At 39.3% G+C, this 20653-nt stretch overlaps 1 protein-coding gene across 3 annotated transcripts in view; it reads left to right on the top strand.

Moving 5' to 3' along the window:
• Window positions 1-20653, top strand: part of b3gat1b (beta-1,3-glucuronyltransferase 1 (glucuronosyltransferase P) b) — a 226906-nt gene that overhangs the window by 137318 nt on the left and 68935 nt on the right. For 2 of the 3 annotated variants that reach the window (XM_028810369.2, XM_051931493.1), the window contains 3 exons: window positions 2525-2667; window positions 10055-10126; window positions 10216-10724. In XM_028810369.2, coding sequence (XP_028666202.1) covers window positions 2556-2667; window positions 10055-10126; window positions 10216-10724 — 693 coding nt within the window. In that variant the 5' untranslated portion in view covers window positions 2525-2555. The remainder of the gene's footprint in view (window positions 1-2524; window positions 2668-10054; window positions 10127-10215; window positions 10725-20653) is intronic. The other variant, XM_028810370.2, reaches the window with a different exon arrangement.

Genomic DNA, 20653 nt, shown 5'->3' with positions numbered 1-20653 from the left:
ATGTAAACCCTTATTCCGGTTAGAGAAATCAGGTTATTGGCCTCTGAGAAACCTAACTAACAGAGGTAGATTTCTCCACAAATAATCCGATTATGTGGCCATTTAAACCCATAACCAGGTTACTGTAAAGGATTTTGGAGTCTACACATGTATCTCAAACTTTGACAGCCTCTGCATGTGCTGTATTTGCTTTGTATGCGCTTTCAGGAGTCACAGGTAGAACTGGCCACTAAATACATATCCTGAGGAAAATTTTACTTCTCGTAGCTGAAATAATCTGTCTCAATATTTGAGAGCTCGCTAAATTTACATATGTTGATGAGCTGAACATACAGTGCTAAGCTCAGCAAAACAATCCCGAGAGCAGCAGAGTAGCACATTTCAAGTAACGTGCGTTAAGTAGTCTAATTACCTTTTAACGTAACAAGTAACCAAACACAATAGTTATCTTGTTTAAGTAAAAATACTTGCATTATTATTATTTCAGCAGTACTGGGTGTAAGGCAAGAAGCACAAATCTTTTGCAGGGCTCAATCACACAAACCAAACAAGCAAAGAAGGGCAATAGAAGCTATAAATAAAGAAACAATTTGGATAAATGTATTTATAAAACACAAGAAAATTATCACAGACATAATGCTTATTTTCAGATTCACAGCCGATAATGACAAAAACTCTTTTTTGTGCAGTTTAATGGCATTGCAGCATTTTGCCAAAGGAGAACTCCAGGAGATTACTTGTGCTTCTAAACGCGGATCATTAAGACACCAGGTTTCTACCGTAGTTGTGCTCGTCACTTTAACTCGATTATGAGTGTGTGTGTAAACACACTGAGTGTTACATATACAGTGCATCCGGAAAGTATTCACAGCGCGTCACTTTTTCCACATTTTGTTATGTTACAGCCTTATTCCAAGATGGATTAAATTCATTTTTTTCCTCAGAATTCTACACACAACACCCCATAATGTCAACGTGAAAAAAGTTTACTTGAGACTTTTACAAATTTATTAAAAATGAAAATATTGAGAAAGCACATGTACATAAGTATTCACAGCCTTTGCCATGAAGCTCAAAATTGAGCTCAGGTGCATCCTGTTACCCCTGATCATCCTTGAGATGTTTCTGCAGCTTAATTGGAGTCCACCTGTGGTAAATTCAGTTGATTGGACATGATTTGGAAAGGCACACACCTGTCTATATAAGGTCCCACAGTTAACAGTTCATGTCAGAACACAAACCAAGCATGAAGTCAAAGGAATTGTCTGTAGACCTCTGAGACAGGATTGTCTCGAGGCACAAATCTGGGGAAGGTTACAGAAAAATTTCTGCTGCTTTGAAGGTCCCAATGAGCACAGTGGCCTCCATCATCATAAGTGGAAGAAGTTCGAAACTACCAGGACTCTTCCTAGAGCTGGCTGGCCATCTAAACTGAGCAATTGGGGGACAAGGGCCTTAGTCAGGGAGGTGACCAAGAACCCGATGGTCACTCTATCAGAGCTCCAGCGGTCCTCTGTGGAGAGAGGAGAACCTTCCAGAAGGACAACCATCTCTGCAGCAATCCACCAATCAGGCCTGTATGGTAGAGTGTCCAAACGGAAGCCACTCGTTAGTAAAAGGCACATGGCAGCCCGCCTGGAGTTTGCCAAAAGGCACCTGAAGGACTCTCAGACCATGAGAAAAAAAATTCTCTGGTCTGATGAGACAAAGATTGAACTCTTTGGTGTGAATGCCAGGCATCACATTTGGAGGAAACCAGACACCGCTCATCACCAGGCCAATACCATCCCTACAGTGAAGCATGGTGGTGGCAGCATCATGCTGTGGGGATGTTTTTCAGCGGCAGGAACTGGGAAACTAGTCAGGATAAAGGGAAAGATAACTGCAGCAATGTACAGAGGGGCCGTTGGACAGTATTTATATTTAGACACTGAGGTGAGTATAGATATGCCCCAAACTGCAAAAACAGTTCAGAAAATGGCCAGATGTATATTTATAAGCCTGACAGCTATGGTTCGAATAAGATCCATTACCATTCCATAACATCTACTCAACTATTCCACAATTTATCACCTTAACTTACTTTTAGAAAAAGATTTCTCCAAGCTATTTATTATCCATGAAGCCCTTCTATGCATTTTCTTACACATTTTCATATTACAGTTATGAGCTATTATGTTGAGTTAAATATTCAAACCATAAATTGCCACTAAAATCAGAAACCTCTTATGCAATATACATGAAAGAAGCTTTAAATTGTCTCTTGTAAAAGACTGGAATCTACACAGTGCTGCTGAGCACACATCTACAGTAAATTCAATTACTTCTCATGATAGGTTTGCACCTTCTTGCCATGTTTGGGTTTTCTTCAGCTCCTCCAGTTTTCTCTGAAGTATCCACCTTGATTCTACACATGATCCAAAATACTTGGAGAAGAAAAGAGAAAAAAATATATATAATGAGATGAGTCTTGACTGAAATGCAAGAATAAAAATAACAGTTCCTTTTCTTTTAAATTTCACAGGTAATGAAGAGGTATAGGACCAATCCTGGAGATGCCGAAGAGACGAGACATTCTTGCCATTGTGTTAATTGTGTTACCTTGGACTTTACTGATCACCGTGTGGCATCAAAGCGCCATGGCGCCTCTGTTGGCTGTTCGAAAGGGTAAGGACTGCACAGCACGTGAAATGAAAGATCTCATTCAGAGGGCTCCCACTAATGTAAACTGGCCAAGCAATCAAGGTCACTAGTTGAAAACCCTGAATTACATCACATTTGCAGTAGCATCCTTAACATCTAGTACAATGGCTGAAAAAAGGAACACCTCCTTCTCAATTGCTTCTGAACAAATAAGGATATTTAAATAAATGAGACAGAAGAATGATTATAGTAATTTGGCCTTTTATTCTCCACATTTGCTTTTAGTTAATTTTAGCTGCTTTATTACCATATATCACAACATCAACCGAACTCTTTTTCACACTTGCCTTTAGTAAAGGAAACACATATACTGTACAATAGCTTAAACTTTCCACTTAAATACTACAAAGCTTCTCAAATTCCTGTCAATGACTAAGAAGTTCTGAGAAGCCATTGAAGATTAACTCCATACTTATTTCCGTAAAGTGGTAGGCACAGTGGTAACACAGTAAGGAGACCAGGGTTCACGTCCCTGGTCCTCCGTGTGTGGAATTTCCTCCAGGTCCTCCAGTTAACCTTCCCCGTCCACAGACATGTAGGTTAGGTGAAATGGTGGCACTAAATTGGCCCTAGCGTGTGTTTGTTGTGTGTGTGGTCTTTTCTGCGATGGACTGGGGCCCTGTCCAGTGTTTGCTCCTGCCTTGCACCTGGGATCGGCTCCAGCACCCTCGCGACCATGCTGTGGATTAAGCAGGTTAGAAAACGACATTACCTAATTCCATAAACAGGTTTGGACAGTCCTTTTCATTCAAAGTATGTAGATGTCCATAAATGCTTTCCTTTACTTTTTGAAAAAGGATAAAGGTCTCCATTATATGAGACCAGATGATGAAATCCATCTTCTCGATTACTTCTGAGGTGGTCTAAAGTGTGTGGCCTGTCCCTGTCAACTTGTTGCAAACCATTCTCCTTGTCGTATTGAAACCTTGTTTCAGTATTGATCATTGCCACACATTTCTCTGAAGTAATTGCCACAATTTTTCATACATAAGTAAATTTTGATTCCTTCAGCAGTCACAAATCAGATTGCAGTATATTGCTGCAAGTTTTTAGCATATGCTTCCATTTCACATACAAGAGCAAAACTAGCGTTAAACTGAGTGCGTTGCCTTCAACTACAGCAGAGACGTTTTTTACCAAAGCGGCCTTCCAATAAAGATGGAGGTGTTGCTTTTCATTCAACCCTTGTATCATAGCAAAGGCCTTAAAATTTGCATATTTGTAGAGTGATAAGCCATTGGGACACAGATAACAAGGCATCCAGTTTTTATTGGTACTTCTAAAAAATTGTGAATTGCAAAAAAATGCTTTTATTTAGTTCATGCGTGTAGAGGCCCTCCCTTTAGATCAGTCCTCATCTTCAGTATTTTAAGATGTATAATATCGCCAAATGCTCAGATTCTATCTCTTAACATAAAGTGTTTTAATTTATGTGAAGCAAATGATATGACAATTAAATACCAGTAAGGAAAGAAGTGCCACACCCAATAAAGCATGCAGAACATTATGTTAGAAAATATATATATTTTATCAAACAGAAATGTAAACAAAGTGAAATAAATCTTAATATGTAAAAAAGTGATCTGTCCAATCTGCTAATAATGCCTTTTAATGACATGAAATGCAGCAGCCACTAATCCTGGAGGGGCTCCAGAAGTGACTTTAATTTTTATCCCTCCAAAACTGTAAGGCATTGGAAATATGTATTCACCCCAGTGCTTTTGACATATGAGATAATCCAGCACAGCAATTTTAATCAAAATCGAATTTCTAGTGATTGTATTTTTTTGTAATTGTAGTGGTCTGTCGTGGAACATCCCCACTGAAGAAGATAACAGTGGTTACCCAGATCTCATTGCTGGTTCCAAAGGGGCCCCATAACTGTTCAAACATCAGGGCCCCAAAGTTGTAAGACCAACATTTGCAGTGTTATGAAACAGAATGTTATATATTAATACAAATTTAACAGCAAATTTAGTCACATAGAAAAATCTAAGACAGCAGAAGCAATGTGTGCTTCTTCCTTTCAATTAGTATAAAACATATTATTGTCTGTTGTGAAAAAGGTTTTGCCCCCTGCAGCAAATGTGCCTAATCCAGTTATGATATGATTCTCAATATGATTACGACCAACCTTTTGAAATAATTTTGAAATAAAGTCAAATATAACTAACTATCTGTCATCAAGCTTTGTTAGAGGGAAGTTGCTTAATGACTTGAGTTCTTGACAATATCTGGAAAAAAAATGGCAGAGAATGTCAACCATTCCGGACACTTCTAAGGCTGTAAAGCAATACCTAACAACACTGAAGGCCTGATTGTCCAAATGAAAAATGTTTGGATTAAAGTCACTCTTCCCTATAGACACTTCACAAATTCTGTTTGAAAATAAAATTCTACAAAGTCACAAAAACTATAAGCAAAACTAGCAGACATCTTCAGGCCTGTTTTGACTCGGCTAAGGTCAGTGTTCGGTCAATGCTCTGTGGTCAGTTAAATCAAAAATCGAAGGATCTGGCCAAGGTGGGCCCGATTATGTTTGGTAAAAGGCTGGCACTGCATTCCACCAAAGACTAGCGTGGCAGGTGCCATGTCTTGGTTTGGGGATACTGTTTTGCATCAGGACTTCCCATTACTGAAATGTGTAGATTTATAATATAAATCTATTTGTCAGTGAGAGAAACCTGAATGTCACTAAGACAATGCTCAATTGAGTCTGCATTGGAATCAATCAGTCAATCTTTTCTTTTTATATAAAATTAAATTCAAAAAGTGGACACTGCAATGAAAAATACGGATAAAATTAACGAATGCAACAAACACATCGCTGGGAAACAATACATTTGTCATGTATAAAACAGCAAATATCAAAATGAATTATATAAATTTGGAATGGTTACTAGGTCGAGATGGATGTTTGGAGTTATTAAAAAAGGACATAATAAGAAATGAGACAATCAGAGGTGCAACCAAAATGGGAGAGATATCTAAGAAAGTACAGGAGAGCAGGTTAAAGTAGTTTGGAGACGTGATGAGGAGAGACAATGAATATGTCAGCAAAAGAGTGAAAATGGAAATACAGGGGAAGATAAAGCAAGGGAGGCCAAAGCGGAGGTGGATGGATTAAGTAAAAGAAGATCTGAAGGACAAAGGTCTGACTGAGGAGGAGGTGCAGAACAGAGCTGTATGGAGAAGGCTGATCAAGCACATCAACCCCGCAGAGAAGTGGAAAAAGATGAAGAGGAAGAATAAGAGTTCCAGAATATGGCACATAGTGTGGTGTTAATTATATTTTAAATTCAGATAGCTGAGGGCAGTGTAAAGTTGAGAAGATTAGGAGAGACTGCTGGATGTAAATGCTCATACCTTCTTCTGATATAGGAGTTATGTAAAGAAAAGATTCAAGAATGATAATAATGATGGCAGCCACCACAGTGCCCTCTCCTACTTTGTACTTGCCTTGCCACACTGACTGAAGAATTTTGTGCTACATAGAGAAGTATATGGAAAAAGATGTTTGAAAAGTACATGTTGGTTATTAATGCCTCAGGTGACAAATGGCTTGATGTGAGAAAAAATATTCTGTCTCCATTGTATGGTGACCAAGGGTCAATAGATTTTTTTTACATGATCCCTGCATGCAGGTAATACTTCTCACTAAGAAATTATAGCCCTTAAAAGCCAATCATTGAGAAAAGATATAACATACAGTTTATCAATAGCAACGCACAGAAAAATATACAAAAGATCAGGAACCACTTAAAATCAGTTTAAAAAAGCAACAGAATGTGGTACAAAATATTGATAAATGGATAAAAATAATCAGATGATCCAGTCTGGGTAGAGCTCTCAGAAGTAGCAAGCTATGTTACTGCAATACAATGTGGTAGTGCCCATACATTTATACTGAATAGATAAAGGGATGGAAAGTAAATAGCTAGGAAAGCACAGGTGGACACACCAAGTTTTGGAATGGCCTTAGTCAAAGTGAAGAGCTAAACGAAAGCATTGATATGCTTCCCTGTTACAAAGCACAGGGTGAAAACTCTTTGTCGTTGATTATTAGGGATAAAATAGAATCCATCACTTTGAGCAGGAAACAGAATGGGCATTAGAATGCCTTCATCCAACCACCAAAGAAGAAGAGTAATTTCATCCCTTCAGCATGCAAAGTCCTGGCTACTGTGATTTGGGATACAGAAGGGAGTGATCACGTGGTCAAGCCATTAATTCTGATCTATACCTTAAAAATTTTTTGAACTCACAGAAGCTTTTGAAGAGATTTAACCACACAAAAATGTGGCAGAAATCCTCCTTCAACAAAATGACGCACCACTTCTTCAAGATCGAGCCCACAGCTCATATCTTCTACTTTTTAAAGAGTCCTTGGAGATGCCATTAGGGGTGAAAAGGTTATTGAAGAAGTGAAGAAATGCTCTTATATACAGTACAGGATTCAGAGTGGTGCATGGAAGGAATGAACGCTCTTGTTGGATGGATTATTTAGATAAAAGAGGAGTGTAAAAATGTGTCTAGTTATTCTATAGGTATGTTTAAACAATTCTAATAATAGAAAAAAAATTAGCAAAGAGACAAATGTCTTGAAAACTTTCTGGGAAAATATTGTATGCAATAAGGCAGAAAATTAGATAGCTAAAAATGTAGTTTGCAGTAATGCATGCAATCAGATGGTTAACAATACGTTTCATGGCCCTGCACGAAATAAATGAGACAGAAAGGCATTACAGTTATTGATTCATTTCTACACAGTAGCATCAAACCTGGCCAGTCGGAAGAAATTTTCAAGAAGTGCTGATGGCTTTGATGTCTCCCCCAAAAGAAGAGTAAACATATTAACAAGGATACAGACACTACAGCATTGCATTATAAATGTATAATGTATTCACCAAATTTATTGGAATCTACATTTCTCTGCTTTATTGGCAGCCTTCTGCCAGTTTTTCCTACACTTTCGAGACTAAAGATCTGTGAAGAGCTTCCTTAAGTAGTAGCATAACCCAGCTTTCTGAGCACATTGAGAATTTTAAGTTCTCAGCTTCACTGTGCACGAAAAGAAAACCAAGGCATACATCAGCCCCTTTGTGCCGTGATTCAACAGAAGGACAAATAGATTTTTACCCAAATTAAAGTAAGCACTTTCAAAGGAGCAGGCTCCCGCGGGGAGGCGTCCTGGCATGGAACATCAGAACAGCTGGCAAGTCACCCGATTCTGTTTGATTTCTGTCGAGGAAATTTTCTTCTAATGACTGGGGTAAATCTGGTTTAAATGGTAGGGCCAATTAATGATGATGATAACGAAAAAAACTTCTTAAGAGGTTTGGCAGCAGGAAAGAATCAATTACAGTATGACTCTGAGTTCTCAGTGCTCTACAGGCAGATCCCACTTAGAAAATGAAGCAAAAAATTCAGGTTCAGCCATCTTAATTTAGTACAAGCAACATGTTTGAACAAGATCCAGTTTTAAAATAAGAGGTGTGGTCTTGCTTTTTATTAATAATCAGATTTCACAAAATCATCAGAAAAATATAATACTAAAACAATGAAACTTGTTCAATGTTAATGTTTTTCCTGTTTATATAGTTTGGTCTCTGTAGTTCACTTTGAGTTGGAAACTAATGATATGGAAAATAAACACTGACAAGGAAATCAAAGCTAAATGGCTAGAAATCCAATTCATTTCCCAAATAAACTTTATATTTGCAGCTAGGACTTGCTTTTTTTCTTAATGCACTCTTATTCTGTTTTAAGTATTCATTAGTAAAATAGTAAAACACTTGGACCTACTCTTAATTTTATTACTTAGGGGGAAAAAGTCAAAGGCTTATTTTGTTATCATTATTATCTGAATGTTTTCATTTCCAATTTTGATAGATATGATATATATATTAGTTTACCTATGATAAAACATTTCCACAGTAACCTATTATTGCCACATACAGTATACATATCATATTCAGTGGATTCAGAAAGCATTCAGACTACTTCTCTTTATTTGTACTTTATTGTGTAACAGATTTTATTTTAAATGGATGCATTTTCCATTACTGCCCATCAATCTACGCTCAATAACCTATAATGACAAAGTGAAAATATGTGTTCAGAAAGGTTTAAAAATGCATTTTAAAAGTCAAAATCTTAAATTTCTCATTCATATAAACATTCAGACCCTTACTTCAGTCCTTTCAAGAAGGCCCTGTGGCAGCCCTTACAGTTTTTGAGTCTTCTTTGGTTTTCACATTTGGATTAGGGCAGTGTCTCCCATTCTTCCTAGCAGATCCTTCCAGGTAAATTAGACTGGATGGGAAGCATCTGGAGACTGGACTGCCATAATATGCATCTTGTAACACAACAAAGTAAAATATTATTGTTGCAGAACAGATTATGTCATTTTTTTTCCAAAGCCTTTTTGTTGTTTTATTGGCAAAATATTTTTTGGAAACAATAATCACAATTCAAAGAAGTGGTACTGATTTTGAACAGAGAAAGAGATTTGAGGGTTTAATAAAGTTGTTCTTAAATCTCAAAGTTATCCATAAGGTGGACTAAGTAGAATTTTTCCATAAAATAGTGAATCATATAATGCAGGACAACAACTGGTAATTAAGTGGAATTATTTTAGGTTAATTAGCAATTTTTATTTGGTCCCTTGTCAGTGAGTGCATGGGTGGACCCTGGGAATGACAGCAGCTTCTTCCAGGATTGATTGCTACCTTGTTCCCAATGCTGCCAAGATAGGCACAGGCCTTCCATGACCCTGAAATGAATTAAGCAGGTTTGAGTATCTAAGCGTTATGTTATGTTATGTTATGTTATGTTATGTTATGTTATGTTGTTATGAATTCAAGATGGAAGTCAGGAAGCACTCCTTGACACAAAGAGGTTTTGGAAACAGGGACAAACTATTGAGTCATGGAGTCAATGCACAGACCCTCGTGACTTTTTAATATTGGGACCACTTGGAAATTATTTATCTATAAAACTTGAAAGACTGAATTCCTAAATTGCCTCTTCTTGTTTCTAACACCAATGGTATTCTAATGACTAATGAGTCAAATTTTCTTCATACTGCAGGCCTCCCAAACCAGTATTTTCATTTGAAACAGAAGGGGGGTGACACTCCCAATATCACAATGTTGTGATGATTAGCACTTGGTAAAAGGGTATGGAACAATAATTGGAGTTCACCAGCTGCTTTTCATTTTTTAATGAAAATAAAAAGAAACGAGTAGTGGTTTTGCATTAAAGTGTCACCTTAAGGATAGCTTAGCCTGGTATGAGTGTCCTGCTGCTAGCTACCAGTGCATTCATAGTTCCTGCTTTTCCCCTACAGCATGTCAGCACCTAGTAAAAGAGTTGTTTATCATACCAGAGAAGCTTGCAGTACGACGGCACCATATTGCAGGTACCAGATTTTACTCCTCCAAGTGTAAAGTACAGATTGGGCATTTGTGTTTTAATGTGTTCATTCTCTCCTTTCCCTTTCATTCGCAGATGATGGAAGTGATGGCCGCCGAGATCTGAGTCAAGGTTCTGACTCAAAGGAATATTGCCCCTTGGATAGGGACATAGTGGAAGTGGTCCGGACGGAATATGTTTATACCCGTCCTCCTCCATGGTCAGATGTACTGCCCACCATTCATGTCATCACACCCACGTACAGCCGGCCGGTGCAAAAGGCTGAACTAACAAGGCTTTCTAACACTCTACTTCATGTGCCAAATTTGCACTGGATTCTGGTAGAGGACTCCCAAAGGAGAACACCTCTGGTAACTCGATTACTCCATGAAACTGGACTGAACTACACCCACCTGAATGTGGAGACACCCAGGAATTACAAGTTAAGGGGTGACATGAGAGATCCTAGGATCCCGCGGGGCACCATGCAGAGAAACTTAGCCTTGCGTTGGCTTCGAGAGACATTCCACATCAACCACACACAGCCAGGCATTGTCTACTTTGCGGATGATGACAACACATACAGCCTGGAACTGTTTGAGGAGGTGAGTTCAGAGTTTACAACTAGTATGAACATTTAGCAGAGCTCATGTTCTTGAGGTCAAAAAAAGATTCTCCACTTATCTATCGTTGAGTTTTCATTGAGGGTGGTATTGTGGTACAGTAGTTAGTGCTGCTACCTCGAGGATGCAGTATCCTGAGTTTAATTCCTGGCCTGATTGCTGCCTGTATGGAGGTTGCAGATTCTCCATTTGCATGTGTGAGTTTTTCTCCCACATTCCAATGACCTATATGTTGGATTAATTAAAGATCCTAAATTGTTCCTAATGTGAGTTCAAATTTGTGTGTGAGTGACATGGCAGAATCAGACACGTCTAGCTTACTGTGCATTTTTCTTGTTCTGAATTATTTTAAGAAATGTTACTACTGAGTTTCTGTAAAAAGCCAAATTTCTGCATTGGGACGAATACAGAATTTGTCTGTTTATTTAAAGGAACTGTCATCTCCAGACTTGTTTATAAGGTAGGCATCATTATTTGCTGTTTGTAAATTGCATTTTTTTCCACCATCTATTTATTCAGCCAGCCCTGTTCTGCATCCATCTTATAAAATTCTGGATTATAAGAAAGATGATGTCTGTGAGAGCTTCAGTGGCTTCAAGGACAGAACTACAAAAACCAATGGCTAAAATAGCAGTCTACTACATGGGTACATAAACATGTCCCTACACACATACACACATACTGCAGCAAATTAGAGTCCATAAAGCAGCTATCAGGTATCACTTTTGAATGGAAACCTGAGCTGTAAAAAGAAATGAATGCAAACAAAATTAATTATAAACAAACTACACACTGATGGAAGTTCAAGCATCTGTCCATTTTCTGCAGTCACATCACTGGGACAGTATCCTAGTGGACATAGCTTAACAATTTGTCACCATGTGCCACCCACTGCCAGAGCCAAGCCTGGTATCAGGGGGCCAATTCTGCGTAGAAGGGTCAGTAAATCTCAGGGTACACATCCACACAGGAGCAATCCACATCTACATCTACTGTGCATTACCTGGAAGAACCCAAACAGATGAGAGGGAACATGCAACTTTCATAAGGGCAGTGAGCATGATGGGATTCAAAGTCAATTTTTTGGAGCAAGTGTGCAGTGACTTTCTAAAACTCAAGGGTTTACATATGCACTCCCTGAGCCCCAGAAGCACTGAAGGATAAATGTTACCTGGTTCTGGTTATTTCTTAGGTTCCAGCCTATTTAATCTAAGCAGCACTTCTCGCTCTACAATTTCCAAGTCATTACTCACCTCCTTAGTAGTAATTCCCCTTTACTATTCCTGACATACGTTACCTCCTGCTTGACTGTTCTTTTACTTAATTATAGTTATTAATGGAGGTTTTGTGTTAAATTCACCTTACAAAGAGGTTTTCAGGACTGGGTTATCATCACAAAGAAGGAGAAACATGTATTAACAACTTCTTTTACAGTAAATCGCATATGTGGACCTTTGAACAATACACTGGATTTCTAAAACAGATCAAAAAGACCATATAAAGCAATTTATTCAGTCCTATTTAACTTCTGTACTAGAGGATTGCACATCTAAATAAAAGTGCATAATAAAGTGAACTGTGAGAGAAGAGCCATGAAGAATTAATCAACTTGTTCCTTTGTAGCCTGTAGCCATACCACCTGCATGACATAACAGGTCGTCCATCTGAAGCTAAGCATGTTAGGGCCCAGCCAGTACTTGAATGGGAAACCAATCAGGAAAAGCTTGGGTTGTTGCTGGAAGAGGTGTTGGTGTGGCCAGCAGGGGGTGCCTACCTGTGGTCTGAATGTGGATCCCAATGCCACAATGCAGTGACAGGGACACTGTGTTGTAAAAATGGCGCTAGCCTTCAGATGACACATACTGTACAATCGAGGTTCTGACTCTCTGTGGTCATGAAAGATTCCTGGTCATCATTTGTAAAGACCAGGGTATATCCCAATGTCCTGGTTAAATTGCCCATGACAGCCTAATCATTCTGCCCCCGAAACATCCCCTGTCTCTAAATGGCTAAATATTTCTCACCCCTTCACCAACATTAACACTAACAGCTAATGTGTGGTGAGCCTACTGATGCAAAATGGCTGCTGTCACAACATCCAGGTGGATGCTGCCCATTAAGTAGTGGTTGAAATGACTCCCAACTCACTATGTAAAGCACTTTGAGTGGTGAGAAATGTAAAGAATTTATTAATATTTTACCATATATACTTGAGGATACATTTTCCCACGGATAAGTCGGGACTTGATTTTACTGTATAATTTCTGGTATTTTATAATGTCAGTCGTATAAGTTGATTGCGGAAAACTCACGCTATTGATCCAAGAGATTGTGATATGCTAATGCCGACCTGAGAGAGTAACAACAGAGCACACTGCCATTTTTTTCTATATATTGTGCCTACGTGACCACATGGTAATAACTAAAATATTCCGAAGCAACATTTGCACTGATTTGTTTTTTTGTATGTCACACCCTCATATACCTTTATCGCAAGAGCATCCCTTAGCGTTCAATGAGAAGAAAATATGAAGCTGGTTTTAAATTAAACGTCGTTGAAGTAGCGAAAGAAATTGGTAACTGTGCTGCTGCAACAAAATTCGATGCGTCTGAGAAACTGGTGCGAGATTGGAGGAGATAAGAAGTGTAAAAAATGTAAGTGTTGCATTTTTGAACAGGCGTATAAGTCGGGGTCTGATTTTATTATTGATTTTTCAGGTTTCAAGACCTGACTTATACTTGAGTATATACAGTAATCCATCCATCCATCCATTATCCAACCCGCTATATCCTAATTACAGGGGTCTGCTGGAGCAAATCCCAACCAACACAGGGTGCAAGGCAGGAAACAAACCCTGGGCAGGGCACCAGCCCACCGCAGGGCGTGCGCGCACACACACACACACACTCACACACACACACACACACACACACCCACACACCAGGGACAATTTAGGATCACCAATCCAGCTAACCTGCATGTCTTTGGACTGTGGTAGGAAACCGGAGCACCTGGAGGAAACCCATGCAGACACGGGGAGAACATGCAAACTCCACGCAGGGAGGACCCGAGAAGCAAACCTGGGTCTCCTAACTGTGAGGCAGCAGCGCTACCCACTGCGCCACTGTGACGCATATACAGTAATGTTTTATAGTTTATCTTTTGCAGTTAAAAGACTACATGACCTGAGAAAAGTTAATAAAAGAAAGAAAAAACCTCATCTCTCTGTCCACAGTGAAATTAAAGCCTCTTGGAGTACAAGACACACAGTGTGTAAACAGGACTGTGATTTTGCAGCTTTAGGAGTGCCCTTCTCAAACTGAAGGCTTGAACAAGTCACTTTGACTGGGTGGCTAATTACAAAATGTTAAGAGATACAGCTACTTATTGTATGCTGAAGGACCTCTTGCAGTGCACTTTTTCAGTCCAAGGAGCAGCTGATGAAACCCACCATCAATGTCCAGAGACTCCATAAAACTAACCAAGTAAAATAAATGTGGTCCTTTCTGCTTCTTTGAAGGCCTTCTGATGGAGTTAAATGCTGGGAAATTCACTCTTATTACTTTAAATTAGAGTAGTGATTATAATATTAGGTGTCAGAGCACCTATACATTATTTAGACAAAAAAAATCCCAACATATAATCAGATATTAAGATCACCTCAGTTATTTTTTATTTTCTTGCCTTTGATGACTGTCATTATCTCATGTACCACAACAAATATTTTAGATAGCTTTAGAGATGGCACTCATTAAGATTAAAGGGCCCTCGTAAATAAGAGTTTGCTCTGTATTTATAGTGCTGCTATTACCCTTTCACTGCAGTCATTATGAAAGGTCAGTCCTTCATTCTCTTTGCCTAATCCTCCATCACTGGTGTCAAATGGGTTTTTATGCACGAGTGAAATGAATTTAAGGCACTTTCCCAGCAGAGTTATGGGCACCGGCCACTATGCTACTAAATGTTTTAGCCACTTCGTTGCTGTTACAACCAATGGGACACTAAATATTATGCTATCCTGTAAGCCGTTAATGGCTACATTTGAACCTAATGGGATTTTTAATTACCTTGCATGAGGGACTCCTTCATCAGAAGGCCATTGTCAAGCTTTTAAAGATAAACGGGAATGCACCAGCATATTGCAACTAATTGCTCACAGTAACTTTGTTGAAAGGTAATTGAGGGCAGGCTATTTATGGGAAATTGTCTCCTTTGGTTTATTTCTTAATGGTGCAGATAGTGTCATGTATCTTTGGACGACAGATAGTGTACTGGCTTGCAGTAATGGCTTTTGTCATTGGCCGTAAAGATGTGTGAACTGACAATTTTAATCAAATCCATCAAAGCACTTCATCCCTGCCCACCCCAATGCATGCTGTACGAAAACAAATGGTCTCTTTTAAATGTTGTGTACAGCAGAACCTGTTTACACCTATTTTGACTCCACATTAAAACATGGCACCAGTTAGGTAGGTAGACATGCAGACAAGCAGGTGGTATGGTGTAGTGGTTAAGGCTTTGGACTTCAAATCCTGAGGTTGAGGGTTTAAATCCCACTACTGACACCATGTGACCATGAGCAAGTCACTTGCTGCCCTGTGCTCCAATTAGAAAACCAAAAGAAATGGAAGCAATTGTATCACAGATGTTATAAGTAGCTTTGGATAAAGGCATCAGCCAAAAAAATAAATGTAAGTACAACATTAGAAACTGATCCTGTGGAATGAAAACTATCGGGACTTTTCCAAAAAAAAATTGAAATGTAGAGATGTTAGGTAATCGAAAGGTACTACTCTGGGCATCTCTCTCCTAGGAGGTTTCGTTTTGCCAATGTGCTTGCCTCTCTTGTTTATAAGCGGCGGGAGGAATAGTAAAAGGGATACCATTTTGCAGACGTGCTTGCCTCACTTGTGGATTAGCAGCTAAGCGAAAGTCTCTTTCTTCTGAGGTTTCGTTTTTTCCGACATGCTGGCCTCGCTTGTATATTAGCAGCTAGGTGAGTTTCTGATCCTCAGAGGTGAAGCCCTTACCTCGACTCCACCTCTCACTTCTGGGCCAGACAGACAGACACACACACACTTCCACGCATAGACGTTTATATATAAGATATCTAATTTGAATCACTTGTATATTGGCAACAACAGTATTTAGCACTGTGACCTCACAGCTGCAGATACGAGAGTTCAGATGTCAGGCCTGGTCTGTGTGTTGCCTTCATATTCTCCTCATGTCTGACTGGCCTTTTTCTTCAAGTGCTCAGGTATTTTCCACAACCCAGAAACACTCAGGTTAAGTCGACTGGTAATTTCAGCATGTGTGAGCAGTGAATGTGTGTGTGTGAATAAATGAGCAAATCAGTAAGTAAAGGCCATGTCACATTTAATGTTTCTTCCGGCAATTTTCGGTCATAGACTTAATTTACGTAATCTTACCGAGTCGGAGGTTGTGTGTTCCCGTCAAGACAGTTGTGTAACGTGACATACCCAGTGACTCACTTCCGACTAGTCTGTGACTCACTCCTGTTTGAATTTGTCATTAGCCATTGGGGTGGGCTTGTGTGTATGAGAACTAACCACCAATGAATGTTCATCCTATGCTATATTTCAACCAGAGCTCCTCTCCTGGCTAGAGTTCAAATCTTTGCATTATGTCTTCTTTGTTCATTTTTGATTCTTTTGCTTGTATTACATTTTTTATGTATATTTGCAATTTCTTTCTATTTTGTTTTGTATGTGTCAATGACTTTGCTATGTGACTTGTGGTTTGTGGGGGGTCCCCCAAGAGACAGAACAACTTGCCCATCACCTACCCTCAGCCCAGTATTGGTGAGAGTTTCCCACAGTTCCTGGCGGTTCATCTCGGGAGTGGTGAGAGTTCTCAAGTCTGTCTGTGCTTTTGTGATTTTATTCTGGATTGTTGACTATTATTGTTCTGTTTTTTGACCATTCTTTGGATTCTGTCTTGACCCTTGATTGTTTTTGGACTTTCCTGTTGCAGGTATTGCATGCCTTTTGTGGTATACGGAGCCTACTGCTGTAACAGAGCTTTTTGTGAAATAAATATTTTGCTTTAAAACGACAAGACCCTCTGTGTTACTAGCCATTTTGTTCACTTGATGGAATTTCTTCCTCTAGTGGGCAGTTTTGGAACTTACATGCTTGGAAAATCTCAAGTGGCATAGCATCCGGAAGTACAATGAATATAATGCAGTGAGAAGAAATAAGAAACGTAGCTGTTTTGGACCTCACAATCAAAAAGGTGTTGATGTTGTTGCCAGTCTGATTTCTGGGGCTTTACAGAATGGCAAAAAAGAGCAAAAATGTCAGAGATTAAGGCTAAACTCAGCATACCTGTTAACCATTTGTACAGCACTGGCTCCATCAGGCAGCATAATATTGACCGTCACAAAAACGAGCAAGTTTGGTTATGCTGGAAGGCCAGCACTTGGTGTGACATGCCCACAGATTTTCAATTGTTTAAATTGACACTATCTGGTGACGAGATCAGCAACAGCAGTAGGCAAGTCTGATAAACCCAGTGACTAGAAGTCGCAGAATATGACATTGGCTTATACTTCACACACAGAATGCTTACACATGCATCATGGCTGCCATGGATTCCAAGCATTCTTTTGACACATCTTCTGAACCCCTTGACAGCGTGAGTTGCAGTACCAGCAATAATATGGGTGGCATGTGTGTTTTGGTACATGACATCAGCATGGTTGTTTACTATCAAGATGTGATGGCAGGCTTGCACCTCCAATGGGATCAATCTGCATGCTTCGATGTTTGATGAATGCTTTGATGCGGTGAAGCAAACCCTCAAACTTAAGTGCTGACATGCAGATGTCTTTGTGGCGCTTTTCTACATCTATTTCTCACATAGGCAACACAAGTGTCACTTATTCCCCATTGTAATGACGCAACACATTTAAAGGTTTCACACACTATCTCGACATTCTGTGTTGCTGTTGCCATCTTTTTTCTTATTTTTTTTTTTTGCACCTTCACAAACAGCATTAGAATGCAAAGATTTTCTTGTTTTTGACATCTTTCCTCCCTCAACTCACAACATTGCAAAACCGGACGTTGTTTTCTTACTGTGATGATTTCTCGCTCTGCCACTTGGTGGAATCCTCCAGATTTACTTAAAGTACGTGCACAAGTATAGTCAGTACACTGGGTATGTAGCATCAGTGTGCTCAATCTCACGTGTCATGTAGTGTTAAGTACAGTGGAACCTCAGTTTGCAAGCATAATTCGTTCCGGAAACATGCTCGCAGTCCAAAGCACTCATATATCAAAGTGAATTTCCTCATAAGAAATAATGGAAACTCAGATGATTCGTTCCACAACCCAAAACTATTCATATAAAAATGATTAATACAAAATATAAAGTAAAAATACATAAAACAAATTAACCTGCCCTTTACCTTTGAAAAGAATCATGGCTGGCGTGAGTGAGTTTCTAAACTCTTATGGGATTGCACCCAACGGGACGACACACGGAAGAGCGTCCCAAAGCGATCGCAGTCTCCCAGCTCTGTAGCAGTTCACCGTAAAAGCAAATCCGAAAAGATCACGGACATGCTATAAGCGCCTGCTGCCGATGGGTGATACAAGGAACAAGGAACATTATAAATGTGCAGGGCACAGTATTACTTGGCCACAACTCTACCTGACTGCTGTGTCTGTGTCTAGGAGAGTGGCAGATCCCACTACAATAAATAACCGCGCTGTTGTTGTTTCAAGCTGAATAAAGCTGGTGTTGCTAAAGTACTGAGACTCAGCTTCGTGTTTTGGGGTGCAAGACGGGGACTCGCACATCACAGCACACACACAAACACACACACACACACACACACACAGAGTCACAATGCTGTAGTAAACAGTATACGCTCATACGGATGTTGACTATATGAATGAGGCACGCCGACTCAAACAGAGAATAGGAGACGATTGCCCACAATCCCACAGTGAGAGAGAGAGAGAGAGAAGAACCATCAGCTCAGTTGTGATCACATGACGCACAGCAGACAAAGCATATACATACTACTCGTATTGCAAGACCTCGCTCATTTATCAAGTCAAAATTTATTAAAAATTTTAGCTCGTCTTGCAAAACACTCGTAAACCAAGTTACTCACAAACCGAGGTTCCACTGTATTATATATCCCTGGCCTAAGTTAACAAGTGAGTCAGTCATTGAGTAAGTAAACATTTAAATTGTTGTTTAGTGAGCAAATAAACAAATAAGAATGGAATAAGCGAGTAAACGAGTGAGTGAATGAGTAAATAAGTCAGCGAGTTAGTAAGCAAATAAAAAAACAAAATAAGTTGGCAAATAAGCAGGTACTAGGGTGTTGTACCGTGCTAGCCATTATGAATGTAGTGAGAAGTCAAGCAAAATGACACGTTTTATTGGCTAACTAAAAATATTACGATATGCAAGCTTTCAAGGCAACTCAGGCTTGTCTGAAGAAGGGGCCCGAGTTGCCTCGAAAGCTTGCATATTGTAATCTTTTTAGTTAGCCAATAAAGCATGTCATTTTGCTTGACTTCTCACTATACAAATAAGCAGGTAAGTGACAAGTGGGTGAGTGAGTGCAAGTCAGTGTGTCCTGTGATAAATGGGTGTCATTCAGGAATGGTTTCTGACAATTCTGCCTGGTGAGTTTTTGGCTTTTTGTGAGCCATAACTGGAAAACAGTATTTTTGGCATGTTTCTCCACCACACTACAAGAAGAACAACAGAAATATTTATTTATGTAGCACATTTTCATACAGAAAGTGTAGCTCAAATAAAGAATTATCCATCCATCCATTTTCCAACCCGCTGAATCCAAACACAGGGTCAAGGGGGTCTGCTGGAGCCAATCCCAGCCAACACAGGGCACAAGGCAGGAACCATTCCCGGGCAGGGTGCCAACCCACCGCAGTAAAGAATTATATTTTTATTAAAAAAAGATTATAATTAATAAAATACATATATACACACATTCAGTAACACAAATGGATGACTCCCTAAGCATAGTTTAAAATACTATTAGCTGGTACACTTTTTAAGTACCTAATGGTTATAATGGTTAAGGTAAGAGTCCAATCCAGATGACTGGGGAGGGGAAGAAAACAAAATCGGCAGCTGATGTGACAGCGAAGAAGACATATCCCCACTAAGCCCCAGAAGCCTCGGTCATCACTGTGTCCTCAGATCATACACAGACTAAATGGATGGCGTCTAAACAAACACTTTTCTCTATCGATCCTGGGAAATGCACTTTTGATTGCCCTTATGACAGCACTGCTCCATAAACAACCATAAGAAACTGAGCTGTCACTAATGGCAAAGTTGCACCCATATCTCACTTACATACTTTTTAAAAGCTATCCTGGTTTCAACTTGAACTGCACAACTAAATAGTTTGTTTCAGATTCCCACAACTCTTTATGTGAAGCAGAGAGTGGTGATTTGTTGCATATTGGTTTTACCTGTAAATAAGTATTTCATTGTACTTTTTACACATGACAATAACTACTAGTGCTGCCATTATTACTATTCTTGTTGGTCACATTGACTGTGGAGTTCATCCCACCAAACATATGGAATAAATGTAGTAGCCTTAAAACATATTCATCTACTTGGACTTTTCATATTTGTTTGTTTGTTTTGAAACTGGATTTTATTTCTAATAATGAGATGACATTTAAAATATAGTTGTGGGATTTCAAGTTTATTATGTATAACTATAATTTTGTAAAGTTGTCCACATATTTATTTGGCAAATTCCCCATGGACTATGATGTTTGCTGATGACATTGTGACCTGTAGCAATAGTAGGGAGCAGGTTGTGGAGGTATGCTCAAGAGAGGAGAGGAATGAACGTCAGTAGGAACAAGACAGAATACAT

This window comes from Erpetoichthys calabaricus, chromosome 9 (assembly GCF_900747795.2).
Source record: "Erpetoichthys calabaricus chromosome 9, fErpCal1.3, whole genome shotgun sequence".
NCBI lineage: Eukaryota > Metazoa > Chordata > Cladistia > Polypteriformes > Polypteridae > Erpetoichthys > Erpetoichthys calabaricus.
The sequence above is the reverse complement of the archived record's forward strand: the minus strand, read 5'-3'. Positions and strand labels throughout refer to the sequence as shown.